Source organism: Rana temporaria, chromosome 7, assembly GCF_905171775.1.
Source record: "Rana temporaria chromosome 7, aRanTem1.1, whole genome shotgun sequence".
NCBI classification, from domain to species: Eukaryota; Metazoa; Chordata; class Amphibia; order Anura; family Ranidae; genus Rana; species Rana temporaria.
Window position 1 is genome coordinate 150606153 of NC_053495.1, and position 25625 is coordinate 150631777.

The following is a 25625-nucleotide window of genomic DNA, read 5'->3' on the forward strand; positions in this document are numbered from 1 at the left end:
TGGAAAAAAAAAAAAAAAAAGCAAGATTTAGCATCTTATTTCTAACAAGTAGTAATTCTAAGGCAAACAAAATGTCTAGTAATACAACTGAATTGAGCAAAATGCATTTCTTGCCACAGCCATTGTCTGTAATCTCTCCATTTGCCTGCTGCTGGCTGACAGGGGATCACGTGACTGGACCAGAGTGGGCTGAAAATAGTCAAGTCTTTTCTACCCAGGTCAGTTAGTATAGTGTTGGGGGGGGGGGATAATTTTTAGGCCTAGCTAGAATTCTACTTTAACCACTTCAGCCCCGGACCATTTTGCTGGTCAATGACCGGGGCCACTTTTTTGCGATTCGGCACTGCGTCACTTTAACTGACAATTGCACGATGTAGCTCCCAAACAAAATTGCAATAAGCATTTATTGATTGGTTTGCGCAAAAGTTATAGCGTCTACAAAATAGGGGGTAGTTTTATGGCAATTCTTTTAAAAAAATATATATTTTTACTAGTAATGGGGGTGATCTGTGGTTTTTATATCGGTACTGCGACCTTATGGCGGACACTTTTGGAACCATTGGCATTTTTATACCGATCAGTGCTATAAAAAATGCATTGATTACTGTAAAAATTTCACTGGCAGGGAAGGGGTTAACACTAGGGGGCGAGGAAGGGGTCAATTGTGTTCAAAATTGCGGGAGCTGTGTGTTTACACAGCTCCTGGTTCTCGCTCTGTAACGAGCGATCGCGGTGCCCGGCGGCGATCGCGCCCGCACCAGGGGCGAGCACGGGTGGCTCGCCCCCTAGTGGCTGAAATGCGAAATTACGTAATTTTGCGCAGCCGAGCCTACCTGTCGGCGTAAAATTGCGGCGGCTGGTCGGCTAGTGGTTAATGCAGTCAACTCGCTGTGTAGCAGGCATAATGTGACACAAGGACGACGACATGTAGGTTTTAAGATTTTAACTACTTGCCGACCAGCCGCCATCGTTCTACCCTCCATTCACCTCTATTGAGCGGCAGCTGTAAACAGACTTGTGTCCGTTTACACCTGCCCATTTCCAATCCGATTTGCTAAAAACAACAAAAGTGGATCCGTCCCCTTCCATTTGATCAGATGAGAGGGGCCCGTAGAGTGGGCTGTGTATGTGTCCGCTCATTGTGGCACGCGACTGGTTACCAAGTTGCTTAAGTGGCCCTGGCTCTTCAATAAGTTGGCCACCCCAGGGGTATACAGCATTGCACAATTGTCAGTTAAAGAGACATGGCGTATTGCCAAAAATGGCCTGATCATTAACGGGGCAAATCTTAAGGTGGTTTAACCCACTTCTAATAAATTGTCTTATCCCCCCCTGTACCATAACAACAAGTGTCCCTGTGCAATGTAAAAAAAGTTAGCCGATCTGTACCGCTATAAGCTCCGCTCTGGGTGCTCAGCCGATTCCTCTTAACGCTTTAAGTGGTTAAAAAAAAAAAAAAAAAAATTTGCCTTTTATGGCAGATCGGGGGCCCGAGACCCATACAGTTTACATAAACAAATACACCAACCACAACAAAACTAGTACCGTCAACCCCATTCTAGATTAATGCAATATAAGCATAAGAAACTGCGCTGTTTAAGTGCTTCTGGGTTTCTCAAAAAGTATCGGTACCCTCTTGGCATACTTATTTTTCTGCAATTACCATGAGTAACAACTGTATTAGTACAATAATGCTTCAAATCATGGTTGCACCGATACCACGTATTTTCACTAATACTCCAAAAAAATCTCAGATAACTGAAACAGATACCTTTGTGGTGAGATTTGAGCCCAAACAAAAATGAATGGGCTCAAATTGCCCTGCAAACAATCAAATACGATTTGAACAGGAAATGTGGCGCAATCCCTGTCTGTGTTGCATGCAGTTTCCTGTACCACTTGTCAGCGATTTCAGCCTGGGTTTACACAGGAGTGGTGCAGGAAACAGCATGCAATTAGAAAAGGAATCGCACCATGTGCCCGTTCAAAATGAATGCGATTTTTTGTGGTGCAATTTGAGCCCATTTATTTTGTTTGGGCTTAAATCGTACCGCAAAGGTTTCGATACAAAAGGAATCGGAACTCGCCGGTAAAAAAAACAGTATTGGTGCAAACCCTACTTCAAGTGCTAAAGACTTCCTCCTCCTCCGCAAAGACACTATAGTTAAAAGATGCGGTAGACCCTACAGCCTAATGAACCACATTTAAAATGGATTACAGGCAGGTAGGCACAAAAAAAAATAAAAAAAAAAAATGTATCCGATATACTAAAACATCAGATTCTAAACCAAGACAATGACCACCCAACACGAACATTAGCTAAAGTTTTTTGTATGCATAAATATAAAAAAATACTTACTTTGTGGGCGCAAACTCGGTCCAGGTCCATAATTATCATCAGCTGCATCTTTCTCTTTTGCCTTTTCCGGCTCCCCAGCTGCCTGCAGACTTGGGAATTCTTGCTGAAAATAGCGGTTCACCTTAACACCTGGAAGGAAAAGAAACAAGCAGTTATAAACACATTTTACATGCAAGCAGATTTAATTCATAAATACTTGTTTCAATAGCATATGATGCAAACATAACATAATGGGCAACAATAGAAAAAGAATTTTAATTTACCATGTTACAAGAAAAAATAAAAATGGTAGAGATTTAAATGCCATTTGACTGATGACTTCTACAAAAAGTGGAACCCCTTCACCCTACATAGACAAAGGTATGGTTTACTTTAACCAAAAGGGTCCCCTTCACTGCTACTTGTAATAAGCCAACATTTGTGGTATCTTCCACATCATGCCTACCAGAGGCCAAAGACACTAAATGAAGCTGCCTACCATAGTAAATTATATTCTCTATAATAATCATCTTCGTCTAGTGGCCACTAGAGCTGCACAATACTGGCTAAAATTAAAAATCGTGATTTTTTTTTCTTAGAAGATAGATCACGATTCTCATAGCGTAACATCATTCACATTATGAAAACAATTGGGCTAACTTTACGGTTTTGGTTTTTATTCACTGAAGTGTATTTTTTTCCCCAAAAATTTGTTTGAAAGACCACTGTGCAAATACTGTGTGACATAAAATATTGCAACAATCGCCATTTTGTTCCCTAGAGTCTGATTATATATATATATATATATTTCAGGTTTTAACTTGGTAAGAAACAAGTGTCAGAAAAAAAGGCTTAGACCAGGGGTAGGCTACCTGTGGCGCTCCAGCTGTTGTGGAACTATATTTCCCATGAGGCATTGGAAGGTTGGCAATTACAATTACGATGGGACTTGTAGTTCTGCAACAGCTGGAGTGCCACAGGTTGCCTACCCCTGGTTTAGAGACTTTAAGTGGTTAAACTTATAGCATTTATACACAGAAGTTTTATCCCTTCGATTTAAGGAGGAAGAGTTACAATGTTTCTACTTATCTACTAGCACAGACAATGTTAAAAACTTGGCAGACTGCCAGAGTAAGCAGAGAAGTCTCTACACTTGTTACATGCAAGAATCGGGAAACTGCAATAGAGATTGTGAGGGGGTTGAATCAAGGATGCAGATTTTTAACGATTAATTGTGCGGCTCTAGTGGCCATATGGTGATATTTTTCCTGATTCAATGAAGGAACATAAAACTTGGAGAGAAAATAGTGATCATTTGATTTTGCACAAAAATTCCTGTGACGAGCAATGACCAAGTTCTCCTTCCTTCTCTTTTTTCACTTACTCACGTTCATTTTTTTATTAGACTCTGGTGGCATCAGACTCCCAAAGTCAACCAGTAAAATGCACATTTGTAAATTACATCTGAGTTTTTTTATTTGGCAGTAAAGTGCCCCTTTAGCTTGGGTTCCCACTGATGCGAATTTACAACGAGAACAGGAAAGAAAGAAGAAGAAAAAAAAAAAAAAAAAAGGGTCCTGTGCGTGTTTTGACTGTGGGTGCAAATTCCTATGGTGCTTTAGTGCGAAATGTATCTTCATAGGCCTCAATTGAACTTGCAGTAAACTCGCAGCACACAGTTCACATCTCTGAATTGTTCACCGCCTGCCTCCTGAAATTTGCACCTGTCCACTTCAAAATGCAAGGGAAATTTGCACCACACACACACGACAAACTCGCAGTAGCGTGAACCTATTCTTCAGACACAAATATAGCCACTTTAGAACTCTTCTTACCCTCAATAGGCCCACCAGGCTTGGAAGTGGCCCATGATTTGGCAACAGCAGGTACAGCAGGAACCTCCGGCGTAGGTGGAACTACTGGCTTTGGAGGTGGTGGGGGTGGGGGCACTTCTGGTGTTCTAAAAAGGAAAAAAAAAAAAAAAAACATCCAAGTAAATCAGAAGTTCAGACAGTATATTGGGTAGAACAATCGCATATAAAAACAGTTACTTGTCAGATGGCCAACTACTCTATCGATCAAAAATGTCAGTGTTATAAACACATGACTAAGTGCACCTCAAAAACCACAAGATCCTTCATTTCTTGAGGAATTACCATTTACCTCAGAACTATAGAACCACTCAACCTATAAAAATTGGAATAGCATTCGTAACCAATACACATGCCATTCTGCAAATGAACCCGATTAAATAACCTATTTTTATTTTGATGAGGTTTCTAAGTGCAAAAAAAGGGTCAACTATGGTTACCGATTTCCTAGGATCCTCATCTACTCGCACTTGTAATTTGTATACTGCTTTAATTAGAAGCCTGCCAGATGCCAGAGCTGAATACACCACATGTAGCTGCCCTTTGGAATACAATCCATTTTCAAAAAACACGTGTGTGAATATAAAAAATATCCATCACAATACCTTGCCTGCCCTGTGCAGTGGTTTTGCTCAGAGAAGCCCCAATCCTCTTCACGGGGTCCCTCACCAGCACTCCTGGCTCCTTTCTCCTGCTGAATTCACCCACAGCAAGCAACTTGCTGTGGGGGCACCCAGGCAGGCATCCTCCGACCCACAGCTGTGTGTCAATTCACACACGGAGCCACAGTTCAACCACGCCTGCTCCCGATTGGCTCAACGACTTTGGGAGCCATTGCCAAAAGCCAATCAGGAATGCAAGCCCCGGAAAGAGGTAAGGCTTTTGAGGACATCGCCGGATCAAGAGGGGGCTCAGATAAAACATGCATGAAGGCAACCATGTGCCTTTACAACCAATTTGATTTTGGACAAGCACGCAGATCGGAGGTTCAGACATTGGTTCTAACTACCCCTGTTTGCAATCAGAAGGTCAAAGTATTGACACCAGAGGCAGCCAGGGAAGTTGCATTTTCATAAGGTAGTTGAACGGTAGCTTGTTTTTCTTTCAGTTTAGATTTACTTTACAGAGCTAAACAGATGATTCAAGTGCGGCTGTTGGTTTACAATTTCAAAACATTGCAAGCACAAAGGAAAGAAAAAGAAAAACCACACACGCACACACGCTGTGCTTTAGGAAACGTTAAACATCAGTTTAGAGTTGGCACAAAATGACCCCAGACAATACATATTGCACAATCATTATATAGTTTTATTACAGATACTCACTTTTCCTCTTCAGCTTGCTCTTGTTTTGATGCCCAGCCCGTTCCATCTTTGGGCACAATGTTCACATTGGGATCGTTTCCTTTATTTTCCGCTTTAAGACTAGGCAAATTTGCAGGTGGAGGCATGCGCCGAGAAACCGCCACTTTTCCCAAACTTTGGAGTCCATGGCGTGCAGCAACTTTAAGAGAGGAAGGCATAAAATTAAGTGAAAAGCTTCAAACCAAGACCATTTCACTTTGTTCGCACGAAATGTGAGCATTTGTTACAAGCAAACTACACAACATTTAGAATTTTACAAGTTGAGGCCAAGCCACACTAGAATTCAGTGCAGGAAAGCAGTGTTCCCGTGTGGCTTCCTGCACCACATTCCAATCAAGCTGCCCTTGTGATCGGCTGTGGGGGTCAGTGCAAAGTTAACGACACCCCAACAGTGTTTAATACCACCAAAAGAAAGCTCTACTTGCGTGAAAAAATAAAATTATGTTTGGGTACAGCGTTGCATGACCGTACAATTGTCATTGAAAGCGCAACAGTGCTAAAAGCTGAAAATTGGCCTGGGCAGGAAAGGGGGGGGGGGTTAAGTGCCCAGTAGGCAAGTGGTTAAAGAAACCATAGGCAAAACTTTTTTCTTCATTATGGATAGAGCATTATAACCCATGAGATTTTTTGCCATGTGTCACATTGCGCAGATTTCCCTTCACTTCCTGTCCTATAGCCAAACAGGAAGTGAGAGGAAATCCCTTGCAAATTTAGGGTATTCCGTGGGGACCCCCAGGTCAACAGAACTACAGGGTGGGCCATTTATATGGATACACCAAAAACAAAAGTTGGATTCAAAATGGCCGACTTCAAAATGGCCGCCATGGTCACCACCCATCTTGAAATGTTTCCCCCATTGCATATACTAATGTGCCACAAACAGGAAGTGAATATCACCAACCATTCCCATTTTATTAAGGTGTATCCATATAAATGGCCCACCCTGTAGTATTACCATTGAAAGATTTCCCCTCTACTCCTTTTATGGGGACAACCTAAAATTGGGGATTTGTTTTACATTCAAATGTTAAATAGGACAAAGAGGGCGAGTCTCCTTAATGGGAACAAAGACCGCAATTCATTCTAAACCCTCACCGTTATCCAAAACTAAAAAGATTTCCCTTTAGGTGTTTGTTTTCTGAAGGTTTTTAATTTGCCATAGACAAAGTGCAGCACAGATGACCAATGTCAAAAGCAAACAATGGAGAGCAGATACTACATTGAATTGCAATTCTACTTACCAGCAGTTTTCTGTGTTTCTAGTGACTTTCCCTTATAAGTATTAAACAGGCTGAGAGTTGCATACTTTTTCCCATCCTTTGATTTTGTGCTCTGGCCTGGCTTCTCCGACATGTCGAAGGAAATTCATCGAGTCTGGTACACCTCCGCCTCACTTTTGGACCCAGTTCTCTCCTGACAAAACATAAAAGACAATATATTACATTCAAAATACAATACTAATGTCTGGGCACAGAGCAAAAGACCTCATTTCAGGTTTGCAAATGTATCAGGCTTTTAGTTTAAAGCTAAAACTACCAATACCGTTCCCAGTCAATGCTTGTTACAGGGAGACGCGTCGGATGGAGATAGCCTGCTGGTGTGTGGTGGCGTCTTAGGACTATTTGAACACTAGAAGCTGTGCGTTTTAAAAAACGTTTTCGTTTGTTGCGCTTTAAGATTTTTTGGGAATAAAGCACCAGTTGCTTACTGCACTATGACGTTCTCTTTTTTTAAACATTGCATCTAAACCTATTTTTTTTTTTTTTGGAGTTGAACGCTCACAGAGTGGCAACATTGAACTATCCGTGCGGAGGGATCGGAGGCGAGGTGATGGACGAGATGGCTGCCCAAAGGCTATACTGTTGGAGTGATCCCTTCACGGAGGTATCCGTGTGTACTGACTGGCTGGCGGTGTGAACGTTTGAAGCGGATTTCTCCCGCTACAAGGCGCGCTTGTCTTCTGTAACAGGAGTCCATCATTCCTGGTTAAGAGGCCATCCAGCTGTCTATATTACTCTCTCTCCTGATCTCCTATTGGAAGTATTGAAGCTGACCTATTGTTAAATGATCCACACGTCAGATGTTGTACATTTTAACAACAGCAGGCGATCTAATAAGTGAATATCACTGCACTCTGAAGACTTACATCCTTGATAAATATTTTGATCTATAATAGCACCTTTGAAACTTTTTGTCCTCAAAGATTTAATGCTTTTTAAGCACTGTTTTTGTGGACTATATACACCAGGTATTTCTCCTTTAACCATACTTTTCCTTTTTCATATTTGGATTACTACTCTCCTGTGGTCCAAGGGAGGGGGCGAGCACGACACTCCACACCAGGGAGAAAGCCTTGCATTACTGTGTGGAGTTACAGACAGAAGGGCATTTAAAAGCAAAATGGAAGGATGAGGTAAGTGAAGGAGGACTGCACTAAGGTAAAGGAAGCTATTTAGGGGGGGGGGGAGAAAATAAATTGTACCTTTACAGCCCCTTTAATTCCTTAAAGATTGCTGCATAATTGTTGGAACACTTTACATTAGTTTGAGCACATGATAGTATATCACATGACTTATCAAGTGATTGGGTGAGCGCAGAATTAACTGCAAGTGTTGCGTTTGATGCATTTTCTGAGTCATGTGACTTTTGATAAATCACACCACAAACATGGTAAAAATTGACAAATTTTTTCTACTTTCAAACATAAAAAGTCAGTTTACTGGCTGCCCAATGACTTTCAGGTTTTTTTTTTTTTTTACACACACACACACACACACACACACACACACACACACACACACACACACACACACACACACACACACACACACACACACACACACACACACACACACACACACACACACACACACACACACACACACACACACACACACACACACACACACACACACACACACACACACGTTGATTTACTAGAACTGTGCAAAATCAGGTGCAGCTCTGCATGGTAGCCAGCTTACAGGTTTTTAGCCTAGATTCACACTGCTGCGGGATTGAAATTGTGCGAGTTCAGCTGAACTCACACGATTTCATACCTGCGTGTCAGTCTGACTTCATGGGCGATTTCAAAGACATGTGTGGGTTCCTGCACAAATGTCTATTGAAAAATTGCACCCAAAGTCGCCATAAGTAGTACAGAAACTACGTTTGGGAATCGGTACAGTGCCGCAAAGTCAGTGTCACACCGTTTCAGACGGTGCCATTGCCGACAATAGCCCCCTATTTGACATGCCAAATCGCATTAATGTGAACTTAGGCTTATTGTCAAAGCTTAACTGAACAAGCTGAATTTAGAAGTCAATTGGCTACCATGCACAGCTGCACCAAATTTTGCACTAGTTTGACAAATCAATCCCAGTGTGTGTTATAGCTAGCTATAAGCTGCTGTTCACATCGGACAGGTCAAAAATCTAATCGGAGCCCAATGCCGGCAATAGGAGCGTCCCAATTGGTGCGACAGCGACTTTGCGGCAATGCACCGAATTTCAAAAGTAGTTCCTGCACTACGTTTGGTGACTTTGGGGCAATTTTAATAGACATCTGTGCATGAACCCATACAGAGCTCTTTCAAGTCGCTCTGGAAAGGTGGCTTTGAAATTACGTACGTTCAGATGAACGCGCACAAGTCGATAGCTGTGTGAAAAAGCGCATCCTACAAGTGTGTTTGAATATATATATATATATATATATATATATATATACACACACACACACACACACACACACACACACATATATATATATACACACACACAAAAAACTAACCAAGTTATGTAGCGGATCAAGTAAACACTTCAATCGTTCCAAATACAGAAATGTCACTTGATTTACAAACACCATAATTCTCTGATCCCCGGCAGCTAGAAGAACACATTGCTTCACAGGGACAGTACTTCCTGGAGTGAAGCCTGTGTTGTATAACTTGCATCACCTTAAAGGGGGTGGTTCCACCTAAAACTCATTTCTAGCAATATATTCGTAAGACCCGTTACACTGCGGGTAGGCTGGCTTCTTTTTTTTTTCCCCGTACATACCGAGATCTCGGGGGTCTCGTCCCTAGGCGGTGGGCGTTCCTATTTGATTGACGTTCCTCGGACGGGCGCATACGTGACGTCACGACTTTCCGAAAGAAGCCGAACGTCGCCGCGCAGGCGCCGTATAGAGTCGGCTCTATACGGCACCTGCGCGGCGACGTTCGGCTTCTTTCGGAAAGTCGTGACGTCACGTATGCGCCCGTCCGAGGAACGTCAATCAAATAGGAACGCCCACCGCCTAGGGACGAGACCCCCGAGATCTCGGTATGTACGGGGAAAAAAAAAAAGACACTGCGGGTAGGCTGGCTTAACGGGTCTTACGAATATATTGCTAGAAATGAGTTTTAGGTGGAACCACCCCTTTAAGGGCTTGTGTCCATGGCATCAGTTTGACATCAAAGCAGGCATCATTCAGAATTCACCGACAGGTGCTTCTAACCTGCAGTTAGGCTGGATTCACACCTATGCATTTAGTGCTTTTTGCAGATTTGCACTACAGAATGTATTCCATAGGAAACCATGTTAAATGGACTGTAGTGCAAATTTGCAAAATGCAAAGGTGTGAAACCAGCCTGGCCTTATGCCCCGTACACACACGATCGGAATTTCCAATGGACTTTTTTTCATCGGAAATTCCGATGAATTCCATCGGAGTTTAGATATAGAACATGTTCTATTTTTTCCGATGCGATTTGGCCGGGCAAAATCCCGATCGTGTGGCTCCTTCTGACCCACTTGTTTTTTTAGAAAAATACTTGGAACCGCCAAACACATACATTTTGCAGACACCCTAGTGCAGGGGTCTCCAAACTTTTTAAACAAAGGGCCACTTTATTGTCCTTCAGACTTTAGGAGGGCCGGATTGTGGCCAGCGGGGGCAGAAAATATCCCGGGTCCAGCACCAGTGAGAATAATGGTGGTCAGTAGGAGGAGGAGTAGGGCTCATATCAGTCGTAGGAATAGTATCCCATCAGTAGAAGAAATAGTGCCCCCTTGTTGGTGTCAGTGGAAGGAATAGTGCCTCATATCAGTTGGAGGAATAGTGCCCCAAGGGCCCGCATAAAGGCTAGCAAAGGGCCAGATCTGGCCCTCGGCCACAGTTTGGAGACCACTGCCCTAGAGAATAAAATGGCGGTTGTTGCAATACTTCGTCACACCGTATTTGCGCAGCGGTCTAACAAAGTGCAATTTCTTTGAATTTTTGTTTTTTAAATTAAAACAGTAAAGTTAGCCCAATTTTTTTCTAGATTGTGAAAGATAATGTTACGGCGAGTAAATCGATACCCAACATGTCATGCTTCAAAATTGCGCCAGCTCATGGAATAGCGAAAAATGTTGGCACTTAAAAAAAATCTCCATTAGCAATGTTAAAAAAAAAAAAAAAAAAAAGTCTACAGGTTACCAATTTTGAGTTAGAGGACTAGTGCTAGAATTATTGCTCATATACCTCACGTGTGGTTTGAACACCGGTTTCATATGCAGGCATGACTCACGTATGCGTTTGCTTCTGCGCGCAAGCTCGGTGGGACATGGCGCGTGTATGTATGTATGTACACACACACACACACACACACACACACACTTATTTCTAATACAAGGCATGTAAACATTCCTTGTAATAGAATAAAGCATGACAGGACCTCTGTGAGATCAAGGGTCAAAATGACTGAGAAGAACTGACCGATCAAAGATCGCTGATGGTCTAAATCAGGAGTCTCCGAACTGCAGCCCGAGGGCTTTGCTAGCCTTTATCCGGCCCTCAGGGCTTTATTCCTCCCACTGATATGAGGCACTATTCTTCCCACCGACTCCAACAAGGGGGCACTTTTTCTTCCAATGATGAGATACAATTACTCTTACTAATAGGGGCACTACACCTTATCCTACTGATCGCAAACTATGAGGCCATATTTATTCTCCCCAATGCTGGGCCCGGGGCTTTTTCTGCCCCCCGCTGGCCACAATCCGGCCCTCCTAAAGGCTAAAGAACAATAAACTGGCCCTTTGTTTGAAAACCCCTGGTCTAAATACTGGGAACTGAGCAAGGGCCAGGATCGGCTGGTTCAGGCTTCTGGGTGGATCTGGACTTTAAAGGACAGGATCTTTTCAGAACCTGGACCGGCCGAGTGACATCAGCAGGACTGGACCCAATGTGGGCTGAAAACAGGTTACACGTGTATAATGAAGAGCACTCCTGTGATCCTTAGGGTGGGGGGGGGAAGTATAGCCAAAATAGTTTTGGCCATACTTCTTTAAAACACAGTATGAGGACACTAAATAAAATAGAAAAACTACAACAGAAGGAATTTAGAACATACAGTTCATTTAAAAAAGTACCTACAATTGGTAACAGATTCAAACCAAATGCACTGGCAACACATTTGATAAAACATATGTACAGTAGAGAACACAGATCTCCACGATCAGGCAATGACTAAAACTATTGGGGGTGTGCAGCACATCTCTGCCACATAACCATTTAACCCCTTCCCTGAATGAAGGAGATCCAAGTCATTTTTTATTTGTTTTCACGTCCGACTACATCCATGTCTGTTCAGGAAGGCTACGTACTTTTCCATTTAGACAGATCTGAATGCCATCAGAAGCCATCCGTTTATGTCCATTCTTTAGGGGCCGTGGTGCGGGAAAAACCTGCGTTTATGCACGATTTTCGCACTGCGTTCTAAGTGCATTCTGGTGCGAGTGTCAAAATAATCCTAATGGATGGCCCGCTTGAAAAACAGACAGGCGGATCCGAGTGGGCTCATCATATGAAAAAGGGTCATCAGTAAACAAGATTATATATAAAAAAACACAGTATTTTTTATTTTTTTTAAGCAGTAAAACAGTTTTGAGTTGACTGACCCCTTCCTATTCAGGTCAGTGTCAAATACTGAATCTGGTTCACAGGGACACCTACTATACAGCAGCCAGTAAGAAGTCCCTTCCCCCATCCTATGCCCTCCTTACATTGCACACCTGGGTTCTTTCCTCACCTCAGTGCCTTTTACTATCTTGTTATTAGTAGCTGTGTCCCCTCAGTGTCGGTCGCCTTGGGGCACATAGTTACTATAGTAGCATTGCTATAGTAACTACAGTTCTGCATCTCTCAGTCTTCAATACACACGCACAGAAGATAAACCATGAATTGTACAGGATTCTAAACCCCCCTGGCCAACAATCCATTACATAATAAGCTTGCATGAAAATAAACGTGTTTCAAGCATAGAGAGCAACTAGCAGGCTCTAGTAAATGGATTTTCCCAACCCTGGGTCACCTGGGCCAAACAGTTGTGGGATGCAGTAGGTTTCTAGACAGCTTCCGATTGGTCAGCTCCTTCCATGTGAGGATGCTGACCAATTAGAATCCCTGTAGTCCATACTGCCAACACTGCAAGGAGAGACAGCCGCAGGGATCTCAAATCCCCGGACCGGTGAAGCGTCTGGCAGTGGGGGATGGTGACAGTCTGGTACAGTGGGGGGGGGGATGGGATCCAGAGGATGGCTTGAACTGCTGGAGATGCAGGGAACAAAGCAATGAGAGAGGCAGAAGAAGCCTGTGTAGCGTGTTACACCCTAAGCATCTTACATATTTAGTGTGTTTCCATTGAAGTCTAAGGAGTGATAATTGCGTTGCAACCGCACCAAAGTAGCACACGTGCCTTTTGCAAAAAAAAAAAAAAAAAAAGCTGCACTGATGTGAATGGGTACTATTGAAAAAAAAAGCGTTTTCCCATTGTCGTGCGATTCTCTGCATCCGAAATCGCATTAGTGTGATAGAGCCCTAGTCACCTGTAAGCCACTGGAGCAAAAATACAGATTAAGGGTCAGCTGGTTTAGAGCCCAACTCCAGGAAAAAATAATTATGTTTACATTAAACACCTGAACTGTTGCGTACATATTTAAGAAAAAATAAAAAAAACAACAAAACAGTTAGATAAATATGAAGTCTCATCTGTTCAGCTGGTTTGGTGACTAAAACATGCTCCTATTATACACCTCTCCCGACTATGAATCAGCATCACTGCACTGCCGATTCCCAGACCAATGAGCACAGGAAAAGAGCGGCATTCTCATTCAAGTTATGCCGTGTATCCTTCTCGGTACACTTGTAATCCCAGACAGACTCCATGATGTTGAGATCAGGGCTCTGTGGGGGCAAAACCATCACTTTCAGGACTCGTTCTTTCCACTAAAGATACCGTATTTATCGGCGTATACGGCACACTTTTTTGCCCTGAAAATCAGGGCAAAATCGTGGGTGCGCGCGATATACGCCGATACCCGCGATGTGTTTGAACCACTGCGCCGGCATATACCGAGCGCAGTACACTCGGGCAGGCTCAGCTCCTCTCGTGGTCATGTCCTGTGCGTCCTTTACGCGAGAGGAGCCGACCCTACCCGAGTGTACTGCACTCGGTATATGCCGGCGCAGTGGTTCAAACAGCGCGGGAAGCGGGGAAGACCCCACGATGGCCGCAGAAGACGCCGGACCGGACGAGGGGCATCCAAAGTATTTTTTTCCAGGATTTTTCTTCAAGTTCGGGGGTGCGCGCTATACGCCGGGACGCGTTATAGCACGATAAATACGGTAGTTCTTAAAAGGGGTTCACCCCTCATTCTATGCATTAAGGTGAACAAAACATCTACGGATTAGAGGCCCCCCGAACCCCCCCCCTTACTTACCTGACCCCTCGAGAGTCCCGCACCGTGAATGCACAGGCTTCTCGGCCGTCTTCCCCACTCAATCATAGGTTGATTGAAAGCAGCGCAGCCATTGGCTCATACTGCTGTCAATCACATCCAATGACGTGGCAGGGCCAAGTGATACAGTTGGTGGCTATGGGCGCCGGCTGTATTACGAAAGCGTGCCCGCAAGAACTCAACAGCAGGCAAGCTTGCTTGCATGAAGGTGTTGAGTCCTCGCGAGGGGGGGGAGCGCTGAGACAGCTGCTGAGGGACCCCAGAAGGTCACTGTGCAAAAACAAGCTGCACAGTGGAGGCAAGTATAGCATGATTGTTATTTATAAAAAAAAAAAAAAAAAAAAATGTAACTTTACTTTACCTTTAAAGAGGTTGTAAGGAAAAAACAAAACAAAAAAAACCCTGCAAGACAAAATGCATAATGAACTAGTATGTATCGCATACTAGCTCATTATGAAATCCCATACAGTAAAACCTTGGTTTGAGAGCAGTTTGCAAGACGAGCACATTTTTTAAATACATTTTGCCTCGATATACAAGCGATGTCTTGATACAAGAGTAGCGTCAAGTCAAAACTTAGTATATAAAAAAAGAAATTAAAAAAAAAAAAAAAGAAGAAGAGAGGTGCCTCCAAGTGTAGCAAATATGGTTACATTTAATGAAGGTACAACATTTAATAAAACTCACACGGTTGATGATTAAAATCATCTAAGTATCATCTAAGTATGCAAGCATCCGGGGAAAAGCTGTCCACAGACCATCCCCCGCACCGCCATCAACATCATCCCTTCCACGCTGCGCTCCACGAGCCCTTCCAGATCGCTCTACTGCAGGGTTGTCTTCCCGGTCACATTTGCAGACTGACATCGGTGAGAGCCGGTCGGTGCGGGGGATGGTCTATGTGGACAGCTTTACCTCGGATGCCTGCATACTTAGATTAGATGTAACCATATTGCTACACTTAGAGGCACATCATACTCTGTAGCTCCTGCTGGATTTTGATTCTAATCCCCATGTGGAGGTTTCCATTTGTGGATGGACATTTTATAGTTACACAATCTGGTCACATTGCTATAATCTTTTCATATGGACTATAAACTGAAGGATTTTTGAATAAATGGTAGTGGAACGAATAATCTGAGTTGCCATTATTTTTTATGGGAAAATTTGCTTTGATATACAAGTGCTTTGGCTTACAAGCATGCTTCCGGAACGAATTATGCTCGCAATCCAAGGTTTTACTGTACTTCCATTAAAACAAAGCTGTTGCAGGGACAGACAAATTTCCTAGAGCTTCTCCTGGGTTCGCCAGCGCTGCGATTGGCCGGAGCCACGAGGACGTCACACTGCCGTTCAAGGCACCAGCTCGGAAGGAACGGCACAAGTGTGCAATCCCCTCAGAGCACATGCGTCAATGATGTCACTGGCTGCATGCACTGGAAAGATCTCCTAAACTGTACAGGTTTAGGAGATATTTTTACAATGTTGAGCGTCCTCGTATTTTATCGATTCTTCCTGCCATACAGTAATTGCCTGCCAATATCAGGGGTACAGGCGGACACCTTACTGAGCGTCTGATAGATCCACGCATCGCACCCGGTATCTGCTGATCGTGGATGCAATGTTTTTAAAAGGAGACGTGCACCTTTCGTAACATTACATCCATATTTACCATGTTACATGCTACAGATGCACCAGCCCCTGCTCCACCCAAACCCCGGTTCTGACATCTGTCCGGACGCATCATCCATTCACAGAGTTCTGTGAATGGGAAAACAAGATCCGGCAGCCTTCAACTTGTAGTTCTCAATAAACTACCAGGGCGCTGTGGTAGCTCATCAAGTCTTCCTGGGGGCAAGGCTGAGCAGGGCAAGCCCAGCTCAAGAGGGAGTCCACATTTTTGCCCCCAAAAGCAGGTGGCTCGCTATGGGGGCCAGACACAGAAGAGGAGGAACCTCCAAGATTTCTGGTGGAGGATCCCAGAAGAGATTCAGGGCCGCTATGTGCACTACCATTTCACAGAGCAGGTGGGCGAGTATAACAGTTTTAAAGGTGCTGTAAAGGTTGCTGTAAGTTGTTCTGGCTGATTAACCCAGCTCCCAGAACGGCTCGGATGATGGGGGCAAGCTTACCGAGGAGAAACAGGAAGTGAGAAATTCAGACAAAGAAAAAAAAAAAAAAAACACTTTAGAAGGGAAATTGAAGGATAACAAAAAAAAAAAAAAAAAAGGAGAACAATGCACCACTAGCTTAAAGAACCAATTTAGAAGATACAAAACAAACCTTTACAACCCCTTTAATTTACTTGTTTTTATTGCTTTTAGATAACACTGACCTACATCTACACTGATGGAGATAAAACAGTAAATAACTACTTCTTTAAAATGAAAAATAAATAAAATAAAATGCATGTGTGAGATATATATTTAATATAAATATAATATATATATAATATATATATATATATATATAAATATCTATATATACAATTACATACATAACACATATACACACACACGATAGAATAAAGTTTCATGCAACAAAATTTAGGACTAGTTGAAATGCTAATGCCATTGCTCTTTAATGTGCTAAATGATGCATAGATCTGGGCCTAGATACCTAATGGTTCACACCACAAAGAGACACGGGGCAGCTTTTGATAAGCTCACTTCCTGGGTCTCATTGTGAAGATAATGAGCTGAAAACCTTTTGTTTATAGATCGTCTCTGAACTCCCAGGGAGGCTGTGCTAGGACAAAGATGATGAAGCTTCCTCCCATCTGCTGCTCTGGTGTTCAATTTCACCAATACCTACTGAGATGGATACTAGAAATACACATTTGAATTGCAGGTACATTAGAGCAAACCTCATGAGCACTCGCACACTGCTAGTCCGCCATTTGTAAAGCATTGGAACCTGATTTTCACTTCCTGCAGCTCCTTCCCACTGAACTCCTGTGAGAAGGGCATTCAAGCGATTGTAAAGTCTCAAAAAAACAAAAAAGTTATACTTACCTATTCCATGCAGTTGGTTTTTGCATAGAGCAGCCCAGATGATCCTCTCCGCTGTTCCTGGCCCTCCCTCCTGTCAAGCGCCCCCACAGCAAGCAGCTTGCTATGGGTGCAACCCGAGCAGAGCTGCAGCTCCGTGTATCCATTCAGACAGGGAGCTGTCTCCTACGGCCTTTGATGGCCGTAGGAGACAATGGCACCGCTGCTGTGTCTCAGCCAAAGGGAGAGTCCAAGGCAAATAGTGGATACCGCTGGACAGAGAAGGGGCTTAGGTATTAGGGGGGGTGTTGGGACGCTGCTACACACAAAAGGCTTTTTATCTAAAGCAGAGTTCTGCCAATCTTTTTTTTTTTTTTACATCAGCAGCTACAAATACTGCAGCTGCTGACTTTTAAAATATAGATACTTATCTGTCCAGGGCGCTTGCGATGTCGGCACCCAAAGCCAAGCTGTCCCTCGGCTCTCAGAAGTTGCCGCTGCCATCTTCGGTAAGGGAATCAGGCCTGCATGCGTGAGTCGCGCTGCATGATCTGAATGGTCCCTGCTGTCTTCTGGGACTTGCGTGTCTCCCAGAAGACAGTGTTGTGTGTGTGTGTGTGTGGGGAGGCACCGGACGTGGCGTAGATATCTGTGGATATCTATGCCTGGAAGTGGGAGCAAATATCTGTATTAAACAGGCATCTGTTTAAACAGACAAATGTGACAGAGGATTTTCGATAGAAAAAAATAAATAAAAATTCTGCCTTTACAACTTATTTAAAGCTGACCATAGACGGTTCGAATCTCAGCTGGTTCAGCAGAATGAGGCAGAGATTCAAACCATGTATGAGCAAGCTGAGCAATCAACTTGGATACAACCAGCCTGTCTACTTTTATATGCAATTAGAATCCATCACTGTATGTTCTCAGTCAACAGGAGGGATTCTCCCGTTAACACTGTGTTGATTTGGGGGGGGGGGGCATGCAATGAAAGAAAAATCAGTCTATGGCCAGCCCTAACAACGTTAATCAGAAGACTGACATTCCCAGAAGTGGAAGAGTTATCTTCCACGGGGGAGCATTTGGTAGCAACGAGACACTTATGTTTCCTGGCATAGTTCACTACAGTGATCGTGGTGACCTACGTTACTTCCTACACCGTTCTCTCTCACTGTCTTCTGGGAGACACAGGTCCCGAAAACAGTAGGGACCAGTGAGGACACGCAGCACGACTCGCGCATGCGCAGTAGGGAACCAGGAAGTAAAGCCACAAGGCTTCACTTCCCGATTTCCTCACCGAGGATGGCAGTAGGGGCAGCTGAGCGACTGATCGGCTTTGTCCGATGACATTGCAGGAACCCTGGACAGGTAAGTGTCCATTTATTAAAAGTCAGCGCAGCTGCAGTATTTGTACCTGCTGGCTTTTAATTTTTTTGGGCGGACCTCCACTTTAACAATAAGGGAAGTAACACTTCGGGAGATCTCACTTGGGTCCACAACCACGTTGAGCCACCGGTCTACTTGCAGATAGAGGAAATGATTTAGATATTATTCCGGTCTAGTTACAAGTACTTAAAGTGTCACTAAACACATTAATATAAAAACACACACACACACACACACACACACACACACACGTAAATAGTGTATTGCATGCTTTCATACTTACTCATTCACTATGGGATTTGTTTTCTGCAAAACACCTGGTTGATCCTGCTGTTCTGCATCTCCACCTTCTGTTCATGTCCCCAATTCAGCTAGGGATTTTCCAGCTCTGGTGGCAACTCTGCACATGCTCAGATTTCAGTACGTTTCTATGCAGCCTGCATAGGGCAGAACCTTCGCACAGAACTCAGAAGCTAGGAAAGATCACTGGATTACAGCGTTTACTACAGTGTTTCCAGGCCCTACAGGATCCCATAGGTATGAGATGCAACTCATTGAGATCCGTGCGCCTCCTCCTGCCATGTCAAGTTTTGACATGCAACTGCGTCTGTGCAGTGGCCATGTCTGCATCCCCTTCTATAGTCTACCTGCACAGCTCTGAGATAAATGCAGACAGTGGTCAAGCAACCATCTGAATGAGCACAAATGCAGTTACATTGGTCCAGTCTTGACCTAGAATTATTTTTTTTTTTATATTGAAACATGTTTCTGCATTTTGATATACTGCCATTGACTTCAATGAGCCCCCAGCACACGAAAAAGGTGTGCATGAGCATCCAGAACCTCCATAACAATTCCACTGGTACTCAAGTGCTGTGTACAGCCCCAAAGAAAGTATTTACAAGATGAAAAATGCACTAGATCACATCGAAAACGCACCGAAGCGGTGCAAGCAGAAAATCGTCCAGTGACTACGTTTCTGTAATGTCACCCAGCCTTAAAGCATTGCACTCATGATCAGCAGATTGTGGGTGCAATGCCAGGCTCCTGCAGAATGTCTGCCTGAACCTCCAATAAGAGCAGGCAGTTACTATAGTCCAGGAAGATCAATGAACTATGAGGACGCCTATGAGCCCTGCTGCAATAAATAAAGGGAACATGTAGTTCATTATTTTATAGAACTCTGAACGATTTGCCATGTGTGCGGACCCTCGTACAGCTGTGCTGTATTTGAATTGCGACAGCGGGTGGGGAGAAGATTTCCCCCCACCCGCTGTCACAATAGGGGATAGGTTCAGGGTGGCAGCAGATGATTTAGTAACATCCTAAATATAAGTGTAAAATATTACTAAAAAGGTGAACTTATTCTTTAAGGCTCCATCCACACCAGATGCAGATGGACTGCGTTGGGTGGCTATTGCAGTGTAGTCCCACCACATGGTAAAATGCCCGGTCTCCTGTTTGCCTGGTTAAATCGCAAAAAAAAAAAAAAAACCTGAACACAAAGCCCTCCAGAACACTGGCAAAGTTTCTCAGTGCTGAGATAAAAAAGAAACATTGTATTCTTTGCTTCTTTTAGATCAAAGGGGTGAACTTCGGTCTGCAATTTAAGTCAGTTTAAAGTGGTTTGTAAACCCTGTACAACCATTTTTACCTAAATGTAAGTCTATATTAAGGGGTTGTAAAGGTTAGTTTTTTTATTTTCTAAATAGGTTCCTTTAAGCAAGTGCATTGTTGGTTCACTTACCTTTTCCGTTGACTTCCCTTCTAAATGTCCCCCCCCCCCCCCTTTGTCCGAATTTCTCACTTCCTGTTCCTCCTCAGTAAGCTGTTCTGACTAACCCCCATGGATGATTGGGGCAAGCTTACTGAGGAGGAACAGGAAGTGAGAAATTCAGACAAAAAAAAAAAACATTTAGAAGGGAAATCAAAGGAAAAGGCAAGTGAACCAACAATATACTAGCTTAAAAGGAACCTATTTAGAACCTTTACAACCCCTTTAAGTCTTACCTGTAGGTGCTGGAAATATCTCCTAATCCCTTCACGGTTTAGGAGATATTTACAATAAAGCATGCGCACTTTAAAAAGGGCAGATTGTGCCGTTTCTAAAGGGGGACATGCCGTGACTAGCGTCTCCTGCGCGCATGGGCGGGAGTGACACCACGCGACTCCAGACAGTCATAGAAACGGAGCTCGCGGCCCCGGAAGGAAGAAGGGTGAAGATGGACGCTAGCTGCCAGTGAGGACATCGCAGGCTTCAGTTTCAGCTAAGTGACACATAATGGATATGCTTTACCTTTGCTGTGAAATAAAGAGGAGGTAAAATCCATCAGGGTTTATTCCTCTTTAACCACCTAAAGCAGAGTTCCACCCAGAAATTTAACTTCAGTGGATCGGATTCCTTCCCCACGCCAGTGCCACAATTGGTTTGGAAGGGGGGGGGGGGGTGCAGATACCTGTCAAACGCAATGTCTGCCCCCCCCCCGCTGCCTTCTGGGAGACGCACAGGTCCCAGAAGACAGCAGAGACCATGCAGAAAGTGAAGCACGACTCGCACATGCGCAGTAGGAGACTTCCCGTTTCCCTTAGTAAGGATGACGGTGCCTGCACCCGAGGGACTGGGTGTTTGTACGGATGAAAATAGGACATACATTGGTCCCTATGAGATCGCAGGTGTCAGCGGATGTTCGGATCTCGCCCGGTTCCGCATTCCTCCGATTCTGCAGACGGAGGAAAACCCTATTTTTCCATCCGTCTGCGGATCGGATGAACACGGACAGGCGGTCCATGTTCATCCAATCCCACCATAGAGGAGAGCGGAGAAAAGACAGGGCGGTCCCTGCACAGTGTGCGGGGACTGCCTTGTCATCCGCCGGCTCAGGGGGGGGGGGAGATCAATCCCTGCTGAGCAAGCAGATGTTCACAGGGCGGATCATTAGTGATCCGCCCCGTGTGAAAGGGCCCCAAGTGTCCTTATATTAAAAAAGTCAGCAGCTACAGTATAAAATATTTTAGTTTTTTTAATTCACCTGCTAACAAATAAAGATAATAATGGCACTGACGACACAGACAGAACACTCATTCTGCTATCACTCACCCCCCACACGAGGAAGGAAAGCCGTCAATGAGAGATGATCTCGTGTTTACATTTAAAGCGGAGCTCCACTCTAAAGTGGAACTCCCGCTGATCGGAACCCTCCCCCCTCCGGTGTCACATTTGAAACCTTTCAGGGGGGGGGGGGGTGCAGATACCTGTCTAAAGACAGGTATTTGCACCCACTTCCGGCCCCACAGTCTCGGGCAGACTGCGGGCATGACGTCACCCCCCCCCGTTGTGTTCTGGGAACACTTGGCTCCCAGTACACAGCGGGAGCCACAATCAGCAGGCATAGCGTGGCTCGCGCCGTAGGGAACCGGGCAGTGAAGCCGGAGCGCTTCACTTCCTGGTTCTCTCACCGAGGATGGCGGGGTGGTTTCTGGGGGCAGCAGAGTGACGAGCGATTGCTCGTGCTCTGCTGCGGACAGCGCTGGACTCCAGGACAGGCAATATTAAAAGTCAGCAGCTGCAGTATTTGTAGCTGCTGGCTTTTAATATTTTTTTTTCAGCGGAGCTCCACTTTAAGATCATCCCTCATTGGATGAGGCAAACACGTGGTAAATGGCCGCTGTGATCGGCCATTTACCACAATCTGTGATTGGTTATATCCAAGGGACATGGCCATCACAGATTTTCCCCGATGTGCACCCGCAGGGAGAATTAAGGCCCCGCACTATAGACATCTTTGGTTAAAACGTCCACAGGACGGGGTGCACGTGAACTCATCCTGTGCTCCGACAGGCCGAAAATTTAGCGGCAGCAGGACGGGTGCGGCCCGTAGGTTGCTGACCCCTGCCCTAGAGAATAAAATGGCGGCCGTTGCAATATTTTATGTCTCACTGTATTTGTACAGCGGTCTTTCAAAAGCAAATTAAGAAAAAAAATAACCTAAACAGTAAAGTTATCCTAATTGTTTTGTATAATGTGAAAGATGATGTTACGCCGAGAATTGTGATCTTTATTCTAAGCAAAAATAAAATAAAAATTGCGATTCTCATTTTATTCAGAATCATGCAAACCTGTAGGAATGAATACGAAAAAAAAAAAACCCACACAAACACACCTTTACTACTACTACTACTTTACCTCCCCTGCATTGCAGTGGTACTCGGGCACTGTGCATTGTAAAGGAAAAAAAGTACCACAAACACGGATTTTTTGCAGTGCAACTAAATGATATATGTCCGTTACATTTCAATTATTATATATAGCGACAATGATGGCGGGTGTGATATAGCCATAATGATGGCGGGTGTGAACGGATCCCTAATGCCATCTAACTGCTCACATCTCTGTGGCGTTTTTATACAGTACGTGGCGTTTTTATAGCGTCCTGCATCTTTAGCGCCCTTACTGAAACACGCATCTTCTTCCTTTAGCGCAAATGGAAATACCTTTTTTTGTGTGTTTTTTTCTTTTTTTTTTCACATCTCAAATTTTGTCTGGTGATCAGAGATAGAAAAAGCATGCAAAGCACATTATGTAAAATATTAAACACAAAGCATGCAATGTGCTTTGAATAAACACATCTAGTGATGTAGAAGACAAGGGTGTGGAGGTGTAAAATATAAAATGGATAAGGAGGATGTAGTGATGGGTGATAAATATGAGATAATAATTAATAATAATCCCTCCCCAGGTGTCAGGCCTCCATAGAGGACACAATGCAGCCACCATCCTCCATGACAATGAGCCTCCATTGAGGGGGGAGGACACTGATCGCCGTCTAGTGGAGGCTGATGACTACCATGGTCCCCCCTCCCCTCCCCCAGCACTGAGATTGGTCCTGTAGGGACAGATGTGCGGCCAGCACTCGGTGTACACAATGGCCGGCTCCTCTCCACACATCGGGGGAAGGAAGGAGGGGAGCTCCGATCACACATCTCCCCCCACATACACATCACCAAGGATCGCCTCCTGTACTGCCGGCCCGGCACACACGGCTACCTGAGGCCTGTGCGTCACCTCCTGCCGCCCGGAGGATACACGGGGCTACCGGCGCAGGATGGCGGCCTCCCGTCACCGTTATGTGAGGACTTCTCACCTGGGATTTCTGACACCGCCAACGATCCGAACGGGGCAGCTTCTCCCGGCAGTAGCGTGAATGGCGGTTAACAGCGGGGAGCTGCTGGAGTGGAGTGGGATCAGGGGCGGAAGTGATGTCAGGGAGACGGGAGGAAGTGGGCGGGGCGGAGTCGCAGCCGAGGCGTAGGAGTGTGTGTGTGAGAGGGATACGTGCAGACGCTCAATGAATGAGGGGCGTGTGTGTGCTGAGTGTTAATGTGAATGGGATGCAGTGAGCCCTGTTGTGGGTATAATGGGGTGCAATGAGACGTGTTGGGTATAATGGGGTGCAGTAAGACATGTTATGTGGTGGGTATAATGAGGTGCAGTGAACCCTGTGGAGGGTATAATGGGGTGCAATGAGACGTGTTGGGTATAATGGGGTGCAGTAAGACATGTTATGTGGTGGGTATAATGGGGTGCAGTGAACCCTGTGGAGGGTATAATGGGGTGCAATGAGCCCGGTGGTGGGTATAATGGGGTGCATTGGGACGTGGTGGGTATAATAAGGTGCATGGGGTGCAATGAGCCCTGTGGTGGGTATAATGGGGTGCATTGGGACGTGGTGGGTATAATAAGGTGCATGGTATGATGGGGTGCAGTAAGACATGTTATGTGGTGGGTATAATGAGGTGCAGTGAACCCTGTGGAGGGTATAATGGGGTGCAATGAGCCCTGCGTTATGTATAATGGGGTGCAGTGAGCCCTGTGTTGGATATAATGGGGTGCAGTGAGCCATGTGTTGAATATAATGGGCGCAGTGACCCATGTGTTGGATGCACAAACTACAGCTTATTCAGAATGCCGCTGCAAGGCTACTCACGGGTGTTGGTCGTCGTGACCACATCACGCCATCGCTGAGAGCCCTGCATTGGCTACCCGTGAAGGAACGGGTTCTGTTTAAGACTGGTTGCATGGTGCACAGGGCTACCCATGGCAAGGGGCCAGTGTACCTGCAGGAAAAATTCACCAAGTATGTGCCCAACCGTACCTTAAGGTCGGCTAATTCGTAAGCTTTGGTGATCCCTAAATTTCGAAAGAAAAAATGCGGAGGGAGGACGAGTGCGGTCCAGGGAGCACAGTTTTGGAACTCCCTGCCTCTAAAATTAAGGCTTGAGAATGATCTTTTTAAGTTCAGGAAGCTTCTAAAAACTGAGCTTTTCAGTCAAGCCTATGGAATTACATAGGTTTTTATAGTTCTTTGATCTGCTAACCATTTTAAATTTTGATCTGTTCCGCTGCCTGTGTGTTTTTTTGGTTGTTGCTGTATTGTTGTTCTCGGCGCATCGAGGCCTACGGGTAACTGACTGCGTTTTGTACCATTTTGTACTTTTAAGAATTTTAATAAATATAATGGGGTGCAGTGAGCCCCCGTGTTGGGTATAATGGGGTGCAGTGAGCCCTGTGTTGGGTATAATGGGGTGCAGTGACCCCTGTGTTGGGAATAATGGGGGGCAGTGAGACATGTTAGGTATAATGGGGTGCAATGAGCCCTGTGTTGGGTATAATGGGGTGCAATGAGCCCCTGTGTTGGGTTAAAACAGAAAGGAGGGGGTTGCAGGGGTATACCCTGGTAGTACTGGGTTTTAATGGCATGACAGATTGAAACCATATATTATAAAAATATAATTTTACTGTAACAAATGTTAAAATGACATAAGATTAAAAAAGCATAACATTAAAGAGATTGTGCTGTAATATGATAAAATTGCCCTAAACACCTCCTATCATACTTATACAAAATAAGTTAAGG

General features: G+C 44.6%; 1 protein-coding gene across 3 annotated transcripts in view; it reads right to left on the reverse strand.

Annotated features, from left to right (window-relative positions):
- PRRC2C (proline rich coiled-coil 2C) overlaps window positions 1–23998 on the reverse strand; it is a 98219-nt gene extending 74221 nt beyond the window's left edge. For all 3 annotated transcript variants that reach the window (XM_040360135.1, XM_040360136.1, XM_040360134.1), the window contains exons 1-5: window positions 23853–23998; window positions 6815–6986; window positions 5535–5712; window positions 4174–4298; window positions 2360–2488 (exon numbers count right to left, since the gene is read on the reverse strand). In XM_040360135.1, the coding sequence (XP_040216069.1) occupies window positions 2360–2488; window positions 4174–4298; window positions 5535–5712; window positions 6815–6926 (544 nt within the window). In that variant the 5' untranslated portion in view covers window positions 6927–6986; window positions 23853–23998. The remainder of the gene's footprint in view (window positions 1–2359; window positions 2489–4173; window positions 4299–5534; window positions 5713–6814; window positions 6987–23852) is intronic.
- Between the last annotated feature and the right edge of the window lie 1627 nt (window positions 23999–25625).